General features: G+C 39.7%; 1 protein-coding gene across 2 annotated transcripts in view; it reads left to right on the plus strand.

The window, feature by feature from the left end:
• TTPA (alpha tocopherol transfer protein) overlaps positions 1-18,440 on the plus strand; it is a 38,630-nt gene extending 20,190 nt beyond the window's left edge. The window contains exons 2-5 of one of the 2 annotated variants that reach the window (XM_007526860.3): positions 7,654-7,807; positions 13,332-13,525; positions 16,351-16,461; positions 18,173-18,440. In XM_007526860.3, the coding sequence (XP_007526922.1) occupies positions 7,654-7,807; positions 13,332-13,525; positions 16,351-16,461; positions 18,173-18,346 (633 nt within the window). In that variant the 3' untranslated portion in view covers positions 18,347-18,440. The remainder of the gene's footprint in view (positions 1-7,653; positions 7,808-13,331; positions 13,526-16,350; positions 16,462-18,172) is intronic. The other variant, XM_060200954.1, reaches the window with a different exon arrangement.
• Positions 18,441-18,646: the final 206 nt, after the last annotated feature.

The following is an 18,646-nucleotide window of genomic DNA, read 5'->3' on the forward strand; positions in this document are numbered from 1 at the left end:
TGAAGGGAACTTTTGTTTTTGTCATGACTGGGGCTTTGCCACTTCAAAAAGAAACAGAAAAAGACCACATAGCACCAAGACTTCCTTCAGTGGTGTGGGGGCCAGCATTGAATCTGGGTGATGCATATGGCAAAGAAAGTAAATTTCCAAGTAAGCTATCATGTTGGCCCAGAACTTTTAATTTTTCTAGCTAAAATAATATAATATTGGGGCCATGAAGTAACGAGGACTGAATAATTATGCCTGGGCTGGGGTGAGGAACAGTAAAACAAATAAAAGCAGTAAAACAAATAAAAATCCACCTGGAGGGAGTCGGGCTGTAGCACAGCGGGTTAAGTGCAGGCGGTGCAAAGCACAGGGACCAGTGTAAGGATCCCGGTTTGAGCCCTGGCTCGACACCTGCAGGGGAGTCACTTCACAAGTGGTGAAGCAGGTCCGCAGGTGTCTATCTTTCTCTCTCTCTGTCTTCCCCCTCCTCTCTCCATTTCTCTCTGTCCTACCCAACAACAATGACAACAATAATAACTACAACAATAAAACAACAAGAGCAACAAAAGGGAATAAGTAAATAAAATTAATATTTTTAAAAAATCCATCTGGAACCTGACATTACAACTTACAAAGTTTGAAGAAACTGGCTGAAAGTCAGGTGCTTGCAAGCAAGTGTGTAGAAAGGGGTGGGGGACATCAGTGGGACCCTATTCAGGGAGTCCTGAGATTCCCAAACAGACATGATGGGCCTAGACCTCAAATAAATTCCTCTCTACATTGTTACTGGTCATCTCTATGAGGAACAACAAAAAAGATCCCTTTGTGGGTCCCCCATAGGCCCTCAACTTGGATCAACAAGGATAGAGAATGTTCCATCCTCCGAAGGGAGGCTGGACAACATACTCTATGCTTCACCCGAGGAAGATGGGTCCTGACATTGGGGCAGCTTGGAATGTTCCTACTCATGACCACAGAATGTGAGCTCAGATCTACAGGGATGCAGAGGTCACATAGGCTCCTAAGCTGAATATGGGCCCCAGATCAGATCAAATTGACAGGGTTTATGGTCAACAATATTTATACCCCTTCCACATATTAGGGAGCTACTCTCTTCCCTCATCCAGCTTTCTGTCCCTTTTCCAGCCATGACATCACCTCCCCAGACAATAACTTGGATCCACCTGCATATTATATTTTAGGCTCAGAGAAAAAAAAAAGTATAGCTACAGGCCCTTTGAAATATAACTAAAATATGCCTACTAGCTATCTACAAAATGGAGGACCCCCAACACTTCATCTGTACTATCCCAACCTTTAGGTCCATGATTGTTCAACAATTTGTTTGGCTTTGTATGTTAACTCTCTTTTTAGCCACCAGGTTCCAGATGCTACCATGATGCCGACCAGACTTCCCTGGACAGATGACCCCACCAATGTGTCCTGGAGCTCAGATTTCCCAGAGCCCCACCCCACTAGGGAAAGAGAGAGGCAGGCTGGGAGTATGGATCGACCAGCCAATGCCCATGTTCAGCGGGGAAGCAATTACAGAAGCCAGACCTTCCACCTTCTGCAACCCACAATGACCTTGGGTCCATACTCCCAGAGGGATAAAGAATAGGAAAGCTATCAGAGGAGGCGATATGGAGATCTGGTGGCAGGAATTGTGTGGAGATGTACCCCTCTTATCCTATGGTTTTGTTAATGTTTCCTTTTTAAAATAAATTAAAAAAATTTTTAAAAGGGGGTTGGGGGAGAACATCCTGAGACAGAGGTATCTTGAGCTGGCAGTTGTAGCGGTAGCTGGTAGGAAGCAGATGAAGTCATACTCAAGCAGGGACTCAGCCCCAAGCAGTGGGAAACAGTTGAAATTGCAGCATAGGTTGGCCAGAAGCCAGAGTGCAGTGTGAAGTAGGCAAATGTGCCCCTAGCCATGGGCAACAGCATTCTCACACTCACTGTGGATTTATCTGAATTAGATCTGAGTAACAGGGAGGCCTCCACCTGCTCTGGCCACACCACGACATATAAAAAACACAGTCACAGTGACACCTGTGTTTGAACAGCAGAAACCACACTCAGCTGAAACATAGACAAGAATGGCAGTGTGGCCATGGAGTAACTAACTGCAACTTAAAAAATCACACTCAGAAATAACCAGTCAAAACAAGGGGAAAATCAGCCTGGCTGTTACAGCATTGCAACTGCAAAATTTGACAAAGACCCTGGAGCCACAGATGGGGGCTCTTTGTGGAACAAGGGAGCAGGTAAACTATACAAATATTAACTTGAGCCAGAGTGGACACCCAACAGTCTTGGGCACCATTTTGTGTCACAGGGAAGAACCCAGAAGCTGGTTCAGAGAAAGCAGCACACTCTGCTGAATCAAAAGTTGTGCTCCATAAAGGCAACAACGAGATACCACTTCACTCCTGTGAGAATGTCATACACCAGAAAAAGTAGCAGCAATTCACCTTCTTCACCCCATCCTGGATGGAGCTTGAAGAAATCATGTTAAGTGAGATGAGATAAGTCAGAAACAAAAGGATGAATATGGAATAGAAGTTGAAAAACAAGATCAGAAGGGAAAAGACTAAGCAGAACCTGGACTGTAGTTGGTGTACTGCACCAAAGTAAGAGTCTGGGGTCGGGGTTGGGAGGGAGGTTCAGGCCCTGGAACATGATGGCAGAGGAGGACCTAGTGGGGGTTGGACTGTTATGTGGAAAACTGGGAAATGTTATTCATGTATAAACTATTGTATTTTTACTGTCAACTGTAAACCATTAATCCCCCAATAAAGAAATAAAAAATAAATAGATAAAATGCACTTCAGAGTAAAAGAAGGGGCGGGCTAGGTGGTGGCACACCTGGATAAGCGCACACATTACAGTGCATAAGGATGCAGGTCGATCCCCCATCCCCACTTGCAAAGGGAGAGCTTCACAAATGGTGAAGCAGGTCTTCAGGTGTCTCTCTGTCTCCCTCCCTCTCTATCTCCTCCTTCCCTCTCAATTTCTGGCTGTCTCTCTCCAATAAATAAAGATTTTTTAAAAAAGAGTGGAAGCAGACTAAATGCTCATCATCAGATAACTGGCTAAAGAAGCTACAGGATATATATATATATTCCATGGAATACTACTCTGCAATCAAAAAGGATGACATTGTGTCCTTTGGAAGAAAATGGATGGAACTGGAGGTGATGATGCTTAGTGAACTAAGAGATGAAAGGCAACAACCAGATGATTTCACTCATAGGTGGCATCTCTAGAGGTCTGATGCACATGAACTTGCCACCCGCCCCCCCTCCCCCCCAAAATCCAAACAAAATAGAAGAAAGCAAATTGTAAGAGTGGTGAGAACTCTGGTGGTGATCTTTGAGAGATGGGAGGGTGAGGATACAGTGGTGGGTGTGGTGTGGAGCTATACATTGTCATCTTTTTTTTTTTATTTATTTAAGAAAGGATTAATTAACAAAACCTTGGATAGGGCCCACTTTCCCGTATGCCTCTCCCAATCCATACCAAATAATATTGCATCGGCCGATCACAATCTAACCAACGCAACCAACGCAACGATTGCCACCTTAACATGCTTCACCTCAGACTGTGTCCAGACTATACATTGTAATCTTTCAATCTTGTAGCAAACCAATATAACAAATAAAAATAAATGATGGCTAAAAAATAAAAAATCTGTGCTCTCTGTTCTAAGGTTGGGCTGCCAGAGCCCAGAATAAAATTTAAAACAAGGCAATAAAAATCCACACAAGTAAAGACAAAAGACACTTCGCCTCCTCGCCACACACCACCACCACCACCCACAAGGACATTACAAAATCCCTACAGACACAGCGCCATCTAGTGGCTGAACAACACATACCACATTACGGAAGATAAAAAAATTATTAGCCAAATTGTCAGAATTTTACTTCAAAAGACTTCTTATGAAGGCAACTAAAGACTCCAGCCATAACATACAGACACAAAGTCACAATTTTAAAGAACATTTTATCAAAGAACTACACAATTCCAAAAGAAAGCTTTGAATAGAAATTCATGAAGTTAAGGAGACTCTTGATGAAGTTAGGAGTTAGGGCAAATATTAGAGGTTTTGTAAGTAGAATAATTCAGTTAGAGGACAGCATACTAGGGCTATAAGATAAAACCACCACATTCTCTGAGTGTAAGTCTGTTGTAGAGGAGTCTCATGAGAAAGGAAGAAATTCTGGGTGAAATAGATTGGATCAGAAAGGGTAACGTATGAATTATTAGAATTCCTCAAGATGAAAATGAGGGGAGAGGAGCAGGGATTATATTTAAAGAAAGCATGCAGGGAAACTTAACACACCTGGAAAATGCTGAAAATAAAAGCAGAGAGGAAGCTAGAATACCCAGGGCTAATAACTCAAAATGTCCTACACCATAACACATCATTGTAAAACTTTCCAAAAACAGAGAAAAGCTAATGCAGGCAGGCCACTAGTGAAAAAAAGAATTTGACATATAAAGGCAGAACCACCAGACTATCTCCAGATTTCTTAACACAAACAGTAGACACAAGAAGAGAATGGAACGAAATATTCACTGTACTAAAGGACAAAGATGATCAGCCATGAATTCTTTACCTTGCCAAACTATCTCTCTCTTTTTTTGTATGGAGGATAAAACAAAACATCCCCAAACATACAGAAACTGAAGGAATTCACCACTATCAATCTTGTATGAATTATTGAAGGGAATCCTACATGAAAAGAAGCAAACAAACTCCAACTCTAAAGGAGTTCATTAGTGATAGAAGTGGGAACACAAACAACAGCAAGAACAGAAAAAAAAAGGGAGATTGGAAAAATGAAGACAGAATGGACAGAGTGATATGAACAAAGTGGATGAATCAAGACCAAATATTAAAAGACCACATATTAGACCTAAAATCCTAACCTTAGCATCCCCCTGCTTGAAATCTTAAGGAAAAATGTTGGGTGGAATGAGCCAGGAAGAGAGGGCGGACTGCTTGCTAGTTGACTACACACATGGGTGAAACTCAGGAGACAGACCCAAGGAGGGGGAGCACAGGGTGAAATGTGAATTGGGAGTTGGGTACTGCAACAAAGCAAGGAACTCTGGGGAAAGAATGGAAGAGGGAAGCTTGGGGGGAAGTCCTAGGTGTGTGTGTGTGGGGGGGGCATGCACTCATGATGCAGAACTGGGAAGTGGAGCCCAAGTGTAGACAATTGTGCTAGAAACCACTAACCTCCAAACGAAATGGAAAAAAAAAAAGTAAACAATTTCAAGTGTATTGAAGCTATCTACTGGGTCTACTTTAAACAGCGGCACAAAGTTAAGCTTTTTTTTTTTTTTTTAAAGTGAATCCATCTGTATTTTATAGTATTTTTCTACCCTCAAATATGTTCAGACAGATCTAACCTCTTATTCTTCTCTCTGGAACTGCCCCACCCATAACTATTCTCATCTCTTACCAATATAGTGATAAAAAGAAAAAAATATATTAAAAAAAGAAAGCAATTGTCCAAAAATATACAAAGAATTGAAAAAAAATTCTGAGTTTGAACTCAGAAAGCTTATTATTAAGGTAATTCAAGACTCAAGCCATAACATACAAACACAAATTAAGGACTGAAGAGATCACCACAGAGTTCAAAATTTCACAGAAAACCCCAAAAGGAAATATTTGACATAAAGGAAGCTCCAGAGAACAATAGAGCTTATCTAAGAGGCTTTGTACGCAGAATAAAATCAGCTTGAGGAAAGATTAACAGGGTTAGAAGATAAAACCACCACACTCTCAGAGTATAAAGCTGTTGAAGATGAAAGGCTTAGGGAGTCTGGAGGTAGCACAGTGGGTTAAATGCACAGACTGGCTCCCCACCTGCAGGGGAGTCGCTTCACAGTGAAGCAGGTCTGCAGGTGTCTATCTTTCTCTCCCCCTCTCTGTCTTCCCCTCCTCTCTCCATTTCTCTCTGTCCTATCCAACAATGACGACATCATCAACAACAACAATAACTACAACAATAAAACAAGGGCAACAAAAGGGAAAATAAGTAAATAAAGTTTTAAAAATAATAAAAAAACATGAAAAGCTTATAAAAATGAGGCAATTCTCTATGAAATAGCAGACTCCATCAGAAGGAAAAAATGTGAAAGTTACTGGGGTGCTTGAGGATAAAGAGAAGGAGAGAGGCAAGCTTATTCAAAGAAATTATTAAGGAAAACTTACCATACCTGTGCAATGGTCAAAATATAGACATAGAGGAAGCTGAACAGAAAACAAAACAACTGAGCCCCAAACAGCCAATGCCAAGACACATAATAGTAACAATATCCAAAAAGTAAGAACAAGGAAGAAATATTGCAGTCTGTAAGGGAAAGGAGGAAGTTGACATAAGAGGTAGAGTCATCAGGCTTTTACCAGATTTCTTAACACAAACAAGAGAAGTAAGAAGGGAATGGAATAGCATTTTTTACAGTCATAAGAGATAAGACTTATCAGCCACAAACATACTTTATCCTGCCAAAACTATCCTTCAAGCATGTTTTTATTTATTTTTTTCACTTTCTTTCTAAGATGTTTATTTATTGGTTAGAGACAGAGAAAAATTGAGAGAAGGGGAGATAGAAGGAGAGAGACAGAGAGATACCTGCAGCCCTGCTTTACCACTCTTGAAGCCTCTCCCCCCCAAAAGGTGGGGTATCCTTCAAATATGAAGGAGAAATCAAAAGCTTCCCAAATGTACAGAAAAAAATTACCACCACCAGTCTTGCAAGAGTTACTGAAAGACGGCTTATAGGAAAAGAAGTAAAGGAACTCTAACTCCAGATGAGGTAATCTGTGGTAGAATAAAAATAGGAACTCGGGACAGGGGTAGATAGCATAATGGTTATGCAAACAGACCCTCAAGTCTGAGGCCCCATTAAGTCCAAGGTTCAATCGCCTGCACCACCACAAGCCAGAGCTGAGCAGTGCTCTGGTAATAAATAAATAAACAAATAAACAAACAAATAAATAAAAATGGGAACTCAAACAACAGCAACAAGAGCAGCAAACACATAGGGAAATGGAGGGCAGGAAGGACAGAGTGATATGACTTATGACTAATGTTATGGAACCAAGTTCAACCATCAGAGGCCTAGATATCAGATACTATAATCCCAATCTTAGCATTACCTTGCTTGGAAATTGAAGGAAACATGTTGGGTGGGAATGGTCAGGAGGAAGACAGGGATGGCTACAGTATGACTCCCCATGTAGGTGAAACTTGGGAGACAGAGTGAGAAAGGGAGATCACAGGGTGAAACTTGTGGGGTGGTGTACTGCATCCAAACAGGGTCTCTGAGAAGGGAATGGAATAAGGAGGCTGGAGGTATAGGGAGTCTAGGCCCCTTGAGGGGGGAAGGAGGATGAGGATATGTAGCAGGCACCTGTTATGCAGAACTGGGTAACCGTACACATGTATAGACACATATATTTCATTAACCCCCTCTCCAATAAAAAAATACGAAAATTAAAAAAAGAAAAGTAAAAGAGACCGCTAAAATCCTGACATAATGAATAGCAAAGCCATCCATAATGCCAGATTTCTATCATTTCAATGAAATATTTGCCATGCATTCTACCGTAACCTTTTAAATTTTCTTTTTATTTTTCAGTTATTAAAAAACTATTACAAATGGAGATCAGAATGCCCAGAAATAAGTGCAGATCTACACCCCGGGTATATTCTTGGCCTTCTAAAGGCAGGCTATCATGGAGTTTTACGAGACAGAGATCCCACTGGCAGCAGAGTCCTCATTTATAGAATCGGTAAGTGATAACCCACCCTTCTTGTTCTTTTACTTTCCTTGATTATCATACGGAAAACTTGAGTGAATTCATATTTAAAGATTTAGGTTTTCACTAGGGCTTAATGGAGACTATAAAAATATTTTTAAAAGGAGACCAGGTGGTGGTGCACCTGGTTGAACACACACACACACACATCACCATGTGAAAGGACCTAGGTTCAAGTCCCTGCTCTTCCCTTGCAGGAGTGATGCTTCAGAGAGTGTTGAAGGATGTCTTCAGGTGTCTATTCTATCTGTCTTCGTTTCTACCACCCTACCTCCCCTTCTTCTCTCAAATTTTCTCTCTGTCCTATTAAGTAAGATAGAAAGGAAAAAAAAATAGAGGAAAAATATCTGCTGGGAGTGGTGGATTCTCAAATGTGGTTAATGGCTGTAGTTTGGGATGCCACAGGTCTCACAGATTAATTGGCTCAGAAATTTAGGTCAGTATCTGCTTTCTGAATATTAGACATCAGTGCTTCTGTTGATGCTTTCAAAATTTTTTATTATCTTTATTTATTGAATAGAAATAGCCAGAAATTAAGAGGAAGGGGGAGATAGGGAGGGAGAGAGACAGTGAGAGACCTAAAACACTGCTTCACCACTTGTGAAGCTTTACCCCCTGCAGGTGGGGACAGGGGGCTTGAACCTGGGTCCTTGGTCATAGTAATGTGTGCTCAACCAGGTGTGCCACCACCCGGCCCCATGCTAATGCTTTTTTCATTAGTTTCCTGTCACATAGTAAAATATTTTTGATTATTTATGTATGGGTTTCTCAAGATTTCTTACAAAAAAAAAATCTAAGCTTTTAAAGCAAAAGATCATTCCACTGTGCCTTTAGCAATAATCCAAACATCACTTTTCCCCTCTATTTTCAAATCATTCCTTGTGACCAGGTAGTAGCAAGTCTAATCACTTTTTTTTTAAAAGCAGCAGTCAGTATGTCACATCTTTTTCTGTACCTTTAAATTACTCCTTGCCACCAGGCAATACCAATCAATACTGAAATCTGTTAAGAACCAGCCATCCAAAGCAAAACAAAAAGTTCTACATCCCAGGAATCTTTGCAGACTCTCTCCCAGGAAATCTCCCCAACATTTCTCATTTTCCTCAAATATTTCAAATTAGTGATGTCCCCTTCATAGTTTCTCTCAACCCATTCTGATCTAGTTTGATTTCCACATCTCTGCATAATTGACTAATAAATCACGGGTGACCTTCTTATAAAAATTTTATGAGTTACTTAATAGTGATTTACGAAATTATAATAGTATAATTCCACATCATTCCAACCAGCAAGAGTTCTGTGTACCCACCCTTCTCCAGCAGAAGCTGCAATAGTTCTCCCAAGCTCTGTTTGTGACCTTGTTTTCCTGAAATTGAACGGGCACATGTTGAGTCTTATTTTACTTGATTGCTCAACAAAGTAAACCACTTCCTCTTTTCTGAATTATCCTTTCCCTTTGGATTGAGTGGCATGTATTCCTGGTGTTTTCCTCTGACTTACTTCCTTAGTCTCATGGCATCACCACCTATGCTACTGTTGTTCAAATTCGGAAATACCTTAGAACGCTGGTTCTTCTTACATTATCTTTATACTGTAGCACATAAAAACAGATGTAAGTTAACACTTGTATGTCATATAAACACAGACAGTTCCCAGACCTTCATTTCACTTGCTCTTGTACTGGATTCCTATTACAGGTGTCAACATTTTAACATGTTCAAAGATACTTAGGATCTTTTCTCTGGAAACTCCTCTGTGTTAGTGTTTCCTGTCTCACTAAATAGTACCACGATCCTATCTTATTTGTCTAAGCCGGTAACTTATCATTGCTTAGTCATAACATTTTTTAAATTCATCTTAGTAGGCACTCCAGGGTCTCCTTAGACTGAAGACTTATTTATGTAATTATTGCTGTAATTATTATTATTTTTTTATTTTTACCAAAGCACTTCTTCACACTGGTTTATGGTGGTGGTAGGGATTGAATCTGGGGCTTTGGGACATTTGAAAGCTTTTTTTTTTTTTTTTTGCATAACCTTTATGTTATTTCCCAAGACTCACCTCTTTTTCAGTACTGCTAATATTTCTTGACAGTCCCATGTTCTCTGTATTGTCATTTTCTAAAATTTTAGCTCAGTGTTGAAATTTCTGGGCCTGGTTGCAGGTACTGAATCTGAGTTAATCCCTCAGCTTAACATACCCAACCTTTATACACTTATTGTCTTAAGTCATTTGTCCCAACATCCAAGAGTCCCTTGCATTTTAACTGCTTTTATTTAATAATGTAGTATACTTCCCCTATTTAAACTATTTTATTTATTTTAAAAATATTATTTACTTATTAATAAAAGGGTGGTACAGAGAGAAAGATATGGGGGGAGGGAAAGAGAAGTAGAGAGAAAGCAGCAAGAACACTGCTCAGTTCTGGTTTGTGGTCATTCTGGGGATTGAACCTGGGACCTCAGAGCCTAGGCATGAGAGTCTTCTGCGTAACCATTATGCTTTCTCCTCAGTCCTCCAGACCCTCCCCCAGTCCCCCCCAACCCCTCTCACCCACCTCTTTTTTACCTCCAGGGTTATTGCTGGGGCTCGGTGCCTGCACTACAAATCCACTGCTTCTATTTCCCCTTGTTCCCCTTGTTGTTTATCGTTGTTGTTATTATTGTTGTTGTTAACGCTGTCATTATTGGACAAAACAGAGAGAAATTGAGAGGAGGGGGAAGCCAGAGAAGGGGAGAGAAAGAAAGACACCTGCAGACCTGCTTTACCGCTTGTGAAGCCACCTCCCTGCAGGTGGGGGCGGGGGCTCCAACTCCAATGCTTAAGTAGGTCTTTGAGCTTAGAGCTTAACCCCCTGCTCTAGGCCGGGTCCCTCCCCACCTCCCTTTTTAAACATCACTTACTTTGTTAACTGTTTCTTGGATTCTAGTGCCTTTGACTACTGAGCTGGGGTCCTCTCTTTCTTGCGCATATGCTTTACTATAATTCCTAATGGATAGATATATTTCATAAAGATTCCCTGCTTGCTTGTTCATTACTGTCATTTTGCATCCATGACCTGCTGATGGGATAGTCGGGGAGGGAAAGAGTGAGATATGTGAGGAAGCATGGCAGTGCCTCCTCTTCTTAAGATAGCTTTCTCCTGGATGTGAGCAGCTAGCTACCTGCATATTTGCCCCAGTGCTGCATTCTGAAGCCTACATTTACTGTTCAGGTCTGAAGGGGTATGATGTCTGTGCGTATATTTGGTTACTGAAGAAGTCAGAGAGGTCAGCCTGCCTGTTTGTCTGCTCCTCATGTTTTTTCCTTAGCAACCTCTTTGGTTAATTATAGAGATACACTTGTTCTGCTTCTATTATTATTTTTCTGTTGTTGCCCTTGTTACTGTTAATTTTGTGATTGTTGTTATTGCTATTGTTTGAATAGGACAGAGAGAAATGGAGAGAGGAGGGGAAGACAGAGAAGGGGAGAGAAAGATAGACACCTTCAGACCTGCTTCACCGCCTGTGAAGCGACCCCCCTGCAGGTGGGGAGGCGGGGGCTGGAACCCGGATCCTTACGCTGGTCCTTCGTGTTACTTCCATGTGCGCTTAACACTCTGCGTTACCACCCGGCGCCCTGATTATATTATTTTAATATCTCTGAGCTTGGATCATAGACAGAGGCATCCCCCCTCCTTTTTTAATTTATATATTTTAAAAGGGAGACATTAACAAAACCGTAGGATAGGAAAGGTACAACTCCACACAATTCCCACCACCAGATCTCTATATCCCACCCCACCCCCCATAGCTTTCCTATTCTTTATCCCTCTGGGAGTATGGACCTTTTTTTTTTTTTTTTTTTTTTAAACCACAGTTCCTTTTTGCATATTTTAGGCTATAGTTTCTTTTTTTTTATTTTTTTTATTTTTACAGACAGAGAGATACAGAGATAGACAAATAGACAGACATGAGACACCAGCATACTTCTCAGCTCTGCTTAATGGTGGTGCTGGGGACTGAAACTTTTGGTTTTTTTCTTTTTAAAAAAAATTTAAAAAATATTTATTTTCTTTTGTTGCCCTTGTTGGTTTTATTGTTGTAGTAATTATTGTTGTTGTTATTGATGTCGTTGTTGTTGGATAGGACAGAGGGAAGTGGAGAGAGAAGGGGAAGACAGAGAGGGGGAGAGATAGACATCTGCAGACCTGCTTCACCGCCTATGAAGCAATTTCTCTGCAGGTGGGGAGCCGGGGGTTTGAACCCAGATCCTTACAGAGGTCCTTGTGCTTTGTGCCATGTGCACTTAACCCGCTGCGCTACCACCAGACTCCCTTGGTTTATTTTCTTTTCACCATTCTAGTTGGTTTAACCCTTCATTTGAGTTTCATTTAGTTTTGTATTTCAATATCTGTGTGTAGGCATAAACACACATTTTTTAAAAAAGATTTTATTTATTTATTAATGAGAAACATAGGAGGAGAGAGAAAGAACCGTCACTCTGGTACATGTGCTGCCGGGGATTGAATTAGGACTTCATGCTTGAGAGTCCAATGCTTTATCCACTTTATACACCTCCCAGACCACAACACAAATATTTTTATATAAATACATAAATATGATCATGTCAGATATTGTTGTAGTGTGTGTAATTTTCCTTTGCCTTTTATATATTGACTCTTTTTTAATACTTATTTATTCCCTTTTGTTGCCTTTGTTGTTTTATTGTTGTAGTTATTACTGTCGTCATTGTTGGATAGGATTGAGAGAACTGGAGGGAGGAGGGGAGGAGAGAAAGGGGGAGAGAAAGACAGACACCTGCAGACCTGCTTCATCGCCTGTGAAGTGACCCCCCTGCAGGTGGGGAGGCGGGGGCTGGAACCCGGATCCTTACGCTGGTCCTTCGTGTTACTTCCATGTGCGCTTAACACTCTGCGTTACCAACCGGCACCCTGATTATATTATTTTAATATCTCTGAGCTTGAATCATAGACAGAGGCATCCCCCCTCCTTTTTTAATTTATATATTTTAAAAGGGAGACATTAACAAAACCGTAGGATAGGAGAGGTACAACTCCACACAATTCCCACCACTAGATCTCTATATCCCACCCCACCCCCCATAGCTTTCCTATTCTTTATCCCTCTGGGAGTATGGACCTTTTTTTTTTTTTTAAACCACAGTTCCTTTTTGCATATTTTAGGCTATAGTTTCAACTAGCAATCAAAAATCAAATCCTGTGTGCAGCCCCTCTGCCCTTCTCCTCTATCACTTCCCCAACCTCCATTTTCTTAAAAAATAATTGAGCTTTGCTAAGGCTTTGAAGAAGGAAAAGAAAGGAGCAGGCATCAGTTCCTGAATCACCGATTTGATAAAAGTATTCAATTCATGATTATGCTTTCAAACAATTTCTGTCGATCTATTAAATCTAAAAATAATTGGGTTCTCTTTGTATTTTAAACCCTTTATACAATGCCGAGACATGATAACACATGTATTTTTTTTTTATTTTTAGCACAATGGGATTCAAAAGTTTTCACAGCTTATGATGTATTTCGTGTAAGTCTAATCACGTCCGAGCTTATTGTACGGGAAGTAGAGACACAGAGGAATGGTATCAAGGCTATATTTGACTTGGAAGGCTGGCAGTTTTCTCACGCTCTGCAAATTACCCCGTCTGTAGCCAAGAAGATCGCGGCAGTTCTTACAGTAAGTGGACAATGAAACAACAAGGAGGCGACCTTCTGCTTCTGTTAGTAAGGATGTCTACATCAGTTTTTCAAACAATGACTCAGAAATAGTGCTGTTGCCCAGAGAGTCTATCCTTGGTAGCATATCTTTCAGGTGCTCTAGTCTCTCTCATAAGAATAAAAATGAGGGAGTTGGACGGTAGTGCAATGGGTTAAGCGCACGGGGTGCAAAGCACAATGACTAGTGTAAGGATCCCCTTTCGAGCCCCGGCTCCCCACCTGCAGGGGAGTCGCTTCACAGGCGGTGAAGCAGGTCTGCAGGTATCTATCTTTCTCTCCTCCTCTGTCTTCCCCTCCTCTCTATTTCTCTTTGTCCTATTCTAACAATCACATCAATAACAACAACACTAATAACTACAACAACAATGAAAAACGACAAGGGCAACAAAAGGGAAAATAAATAAATATTTAAAAACCTTTAAAAAAGAATAAAAATGAAATAAGCCAACAAAAGTAACATAGTATAATAAAATGTTCCTGCTTTGGTAGATAGAAATTTGTATGATGCATTTTTTTTTTTTAGATACCAAAAGATTTTTTAAATAGTCATCATATTCCATTTAGTAATTTCACTTTGGGAAATGTGAAGAATAATTTTATGTATAGGAAAGACTTTGTCTATGATAATAGTGACTTACTAAGTGTCAGTTACGTTGCTGTTTCAAATGAATCACCATTTAATGACTATACCAAGCCTATGGTATATAATTATACCTTCAATTAAAAAATAATTGTTCCATTATAGCATACCATACATGTCACATAATAAACTGTATCGTTTACCATATAACATAGCCTAGCCTATTGAGCATAATCATGCCTGTGCACACGTTGTCTCAACACAGAAGCCAGCATCTGCATCTGAGCAATGTAAATGATTGCCTTCTAAATAGAAGACAGTTACTTCGTCATCACCCCTTTTAAATTGAGGTATCATTCATTAACTACACTGCATAAGTTTCAGACATACAGTTTCTCACTTCAGTAACAATGTATGTCACACCAGGCTACCAAATGTCACAACCCACCGTGGACCAATCAGCCCTTTCCAACCTGTTTAAGTCACTTTTCCTCTGCCTCTGGTAATCAACATTCTGTTGTCAGGGTTTAAGGGTTTTTTTATGTTTTTTTTTTTTTTCTTTCATTTGCTTTTCTGTATTTTTCAAATGAATGAAACCAAGAATACATCCTTCTAAAAGCATCACTTTTTTCTTTTTTTAATCAGGATTTTTGCTGGGATTTTGTGTCTGTACAACTCCACTACTGTTCCCTGATGGTTACTTTTTCTTTCTCTTACCTTTTCTTTCCCTTTTTTTTTGTTAGAGGGAGAGAGAGAGAGAAGAAAGAGGAGGAGGCGATAACACACAGACAGAGATACCTCAAGTACTGCCCTACCGCTTGTAAAGCTTTCCTCTTGTATATACAAACTGAGAGGGGGGGCTTGAACCCAGGTTCTTGCTCATTAAAACTTGTGCAAACTAACATATGTACCATCACACAGTCCCTAATAAAGCTACTCTTAAACAGAACAAAATTAGAAAGACCATATCAATCTAGAAGGGGGGGGGTTTAGATTATAGCACATCCATTTGATGGATTATTTTAACAATTTTTTTTTAGAGTTTATAACTCTTTAAAATATATAATACATTTATTTATGTATGCATTGGATAGAGACAGAAAGAAATTGAGAGGGAAGGGGAAGGAAAAGGGGAGAGAGACAGAAAGACACCTGCAGCACTGTTTCACTACTTGTGAAACTTCCCCCCTGCTGGTGAGGACCTTGCAGGGGCTTGAGCCTGATTCCTGGCACATTGCTACATGTGCACTCAGCCAAGAGTGCCACCACCTAGCCTCTACTGTAACAACAACTGATATCTACCAAAATTGTACTACAATCAACAGGATGAAATAAAATGTAAATTCTCTAGAGAACACAGTAACAATTGCTTATAGTAAGATTATAAGAGCCTGAATGCATCAAATTAATAATACATATGCATACAAAAAAGGATTTTTGCATGAAATAAAGTTGCCAGGAAGTTTTTATATTAACATTTGTTTGGCTGAAGACACAACTGAGAAAAGCTTTTCTTTCAACTCTTAATTTTTAAACTTTCTAAACAAGCTTGCCTTAATTTGCTATAGGTTTATACCACTATCCCACATTTGAAGATATGGATTTACTGCATTGTTCTTTCACCTTTTATTGAAAGTTTGAGCTTTTTTTCTCAAAAGGAAAGATTTGGATGAAAGGCTAAGTTAAATATCCCAATTATGGTTTTTTTTTTCCTAAAAAGAAAATTCTGTGATTGGAGGGGGGCAGATGTTCTATGTCTTACTAATAAAAGCTGCAGATGAGGTGAAGTGTTTTTTTATTTAAAATCTTTTATTATTTGATAGGACTAAGATAAATCAAGAGAGGAAGGGGAGATAGAGAGGAAGAGAGACACACCTGCAGAACTGCTTGACCACTCGAGAAGCTTTATGACTGCAGGTGAGGAACACTGGCTTGAGCCTGGGTCCTTGTGCAGGGTAACATAAGTGCTTAAACAGATGCTCCACCCTCTGGCTTCCAGGGACAGCCCTAATATTATAGATCTTTTGTTAATATAGTGACAGCGACTATAAAGTTGCCTATTGTGTTATGGAAAAAAGCATTTTTAAAATTATACTTAGGTACTATCCTAAGTTTTGCAAGTACTCAAAAAAGGAACTTGTCAACAGGAATGTATAACCTATTTATGCTTTGTTACCAATAGTACCTTTATTTGTTTTCAAAAGGACTCCTTCCCATTAAAAGTCCGTGGTATCCATTTGATAAATGAGCCTATAATTTTCCATGCTGTCTTTTCCATGATCAAACCATTCCTGACTGAAAAAATTAAGGACCGGGTAAGTTAAAAGATGTATTCATTCACAATTCCTCTACACCAAGCATTCATTCCAGTGCTTACTTAAGAAGCCTTTTATTTTCTACTATCCTCTCCACCCAACACACACGTACTATTGGTCTACTATTTTGAACACCCATCTAACAAGATAACTTTTTTTTTTGCCACTAAAGTTATTGCTGGGTCTTGCTGCCTGTATGATAAAGGGCACTGTTCCGCATCTCCTAGTGCCTTTTTTTTTTTCTTATAGAGAAAAAGTAAAATAGAGGGAGGTTGAGGAGAGAAAAAGAAAGACCAACAGTAGCATTGCTCCACAGCTGGTGAAGCTTTACCTCTACAGGTGTGTGTGTGTGCGCGTGTGTGTGCGTGTGTGTGTGCGCGCGCGTGCGTGCGTGCGTGTGTGTGTGTGTGTGTGTGTGTGTGTGTGTGTACGCACACATGTCATGAACCCAGGTACATGGTAACATGAGCGCTCTACAATGGCACACCACTACCCCACCACTAAAAGCATCATTCTTAAGTATAAAATTAAAAACACTTGATTTTTCCAGAAGTGATAAAGCACTGTTATAGCCAACTATTTTTATAAATTAAAATTTCTTAATTTTGAAAAATTATGTCTGGAAGACTGTTTTTTAGTTGGAATGCAGAATGGAATATTCCCCGTAGAGAGCAGTGTGGTAACAGTTACCAAAGTTATAGCCTTTTCACTTCTGAGAATTTATTCTACAGATGCATTTACACATAAACAAAAACACATAGACAAAAGAATTCGCTAGTGCAGAAGACTGGACTTAATCACTGCATAAAATGAGCATTCCTCATTTTAGCATTCTTACAAGAGTCAATTAAATGTGTGGAGGTTTTTTTTCTGGGGGGGGGGGAGGGTTGGCCTCCAAAAGGCTATTTTTAATAAGATACACTTTGATGGTATGATTTATTTCTTTGTTTTGTGTTTACCAGAGCACTGCTCGGCTCTGGCTTATGGTAGAGTGGGGGACTGAACCTGGGACTTTGGAGCCTCAGGCATGAGAGTCTCTTTGCATTACAATTTTGCATAACCCTCATGATAGAATGATAATTTTATATAGCTTAGGATATTTGAGAATTCAGTGTTCTCAACCACTGTAATCAATTGGCTCTTAGTTTTATACTAGGGAAGACTTCATTAAACCTACCACTTAACATCATTTAATGTATTCCTAATTCTGTGTCCAGATATATGTTATTTATTTATTTTTATTTATTCTATTGCCACCAGGGTTATCACTGGGGATTGGTGCCAGCACTGTGAATTCACTGCTTCTGGCAGCTGTTTTTTCCATTCTTTCCTTTATTTAGTTAGAACAGAGAAAAACTGAGAGAAGAGGTGGAGAGAGAGAGGGAAAGAGAGACACTCCTTGTGAAGCTTCCCTTTATAGCTGGGAGGTGAGGGCTCAAACCCGGGCCCTGGCACATATTAAAGTGTGCGTTCAATTGGGTGTGCCACCACCTGGACCGCCAGACATATGCTAGATTATTAGATTTATAAACAGCACAGTCTAAACGTAAGTTAGAATTCTTAGATTCAGAAGCAGAGGAAGAAATGATACAGTAACTACATATACTTTTCTATTTTGAAACCGATATCTTGGTTAGTTTTACTTTGCACTGGAAAGGTTTTAATGTCTTGAGGGGAAGAGAGCACACCTCAAATATTTTGGTTATTTCAGATTCACATGCATGGGAGCAATTACAAGCAAAGCTTACTTCAGCACTTCCCAGACATTCTTCCTCTGGAATATGGTGGTGAAGAGTTCTCCATAGAGGACATTTGTCAAGAGTGGACAAATTTTATAATGAAGTCTGAAAATTATCTCAGCACTATTTCACAAGTCATTCAGTGACAGGTTATTTAAAATGAATGACATTCTCATAAAAAATGCAATAGTGATTTCTTCCTGGTTACTTGAATTAAAGAAAAATGACCTTTTAGATAGATTCATATTTGTCTGATTGATCGTTAGAAATGTAAAATTGTCTGATATAAGCAATGTGTTTTGGAAACTTCTTTTAAAAGTACATTTTCTTTGCCTTTGAAGTAACTAAATATTAAAAAGCACCTTAAGAGCATATGAGATATTCCTGATCTTTGCACTTTAAAATTGCCTCTCAAGTTATTATTCACAAATACCTTTGTATGTCTC

Source organism: Erinaceus europaeus, chromosome 1 (assembly GCF_950295315.1).
Source record: "Erinaceus europaeus chromosome 1, mEriEur2.1, whole genome shotgun sequence".
Taxonomy (NCBI): domain Eukaryota; kingdom Metazoa; phylum Chordata; class Mammalia; order Eulipotyphla; family Erinaceidae; genus Erinaceus; species Erinaceus europaeus.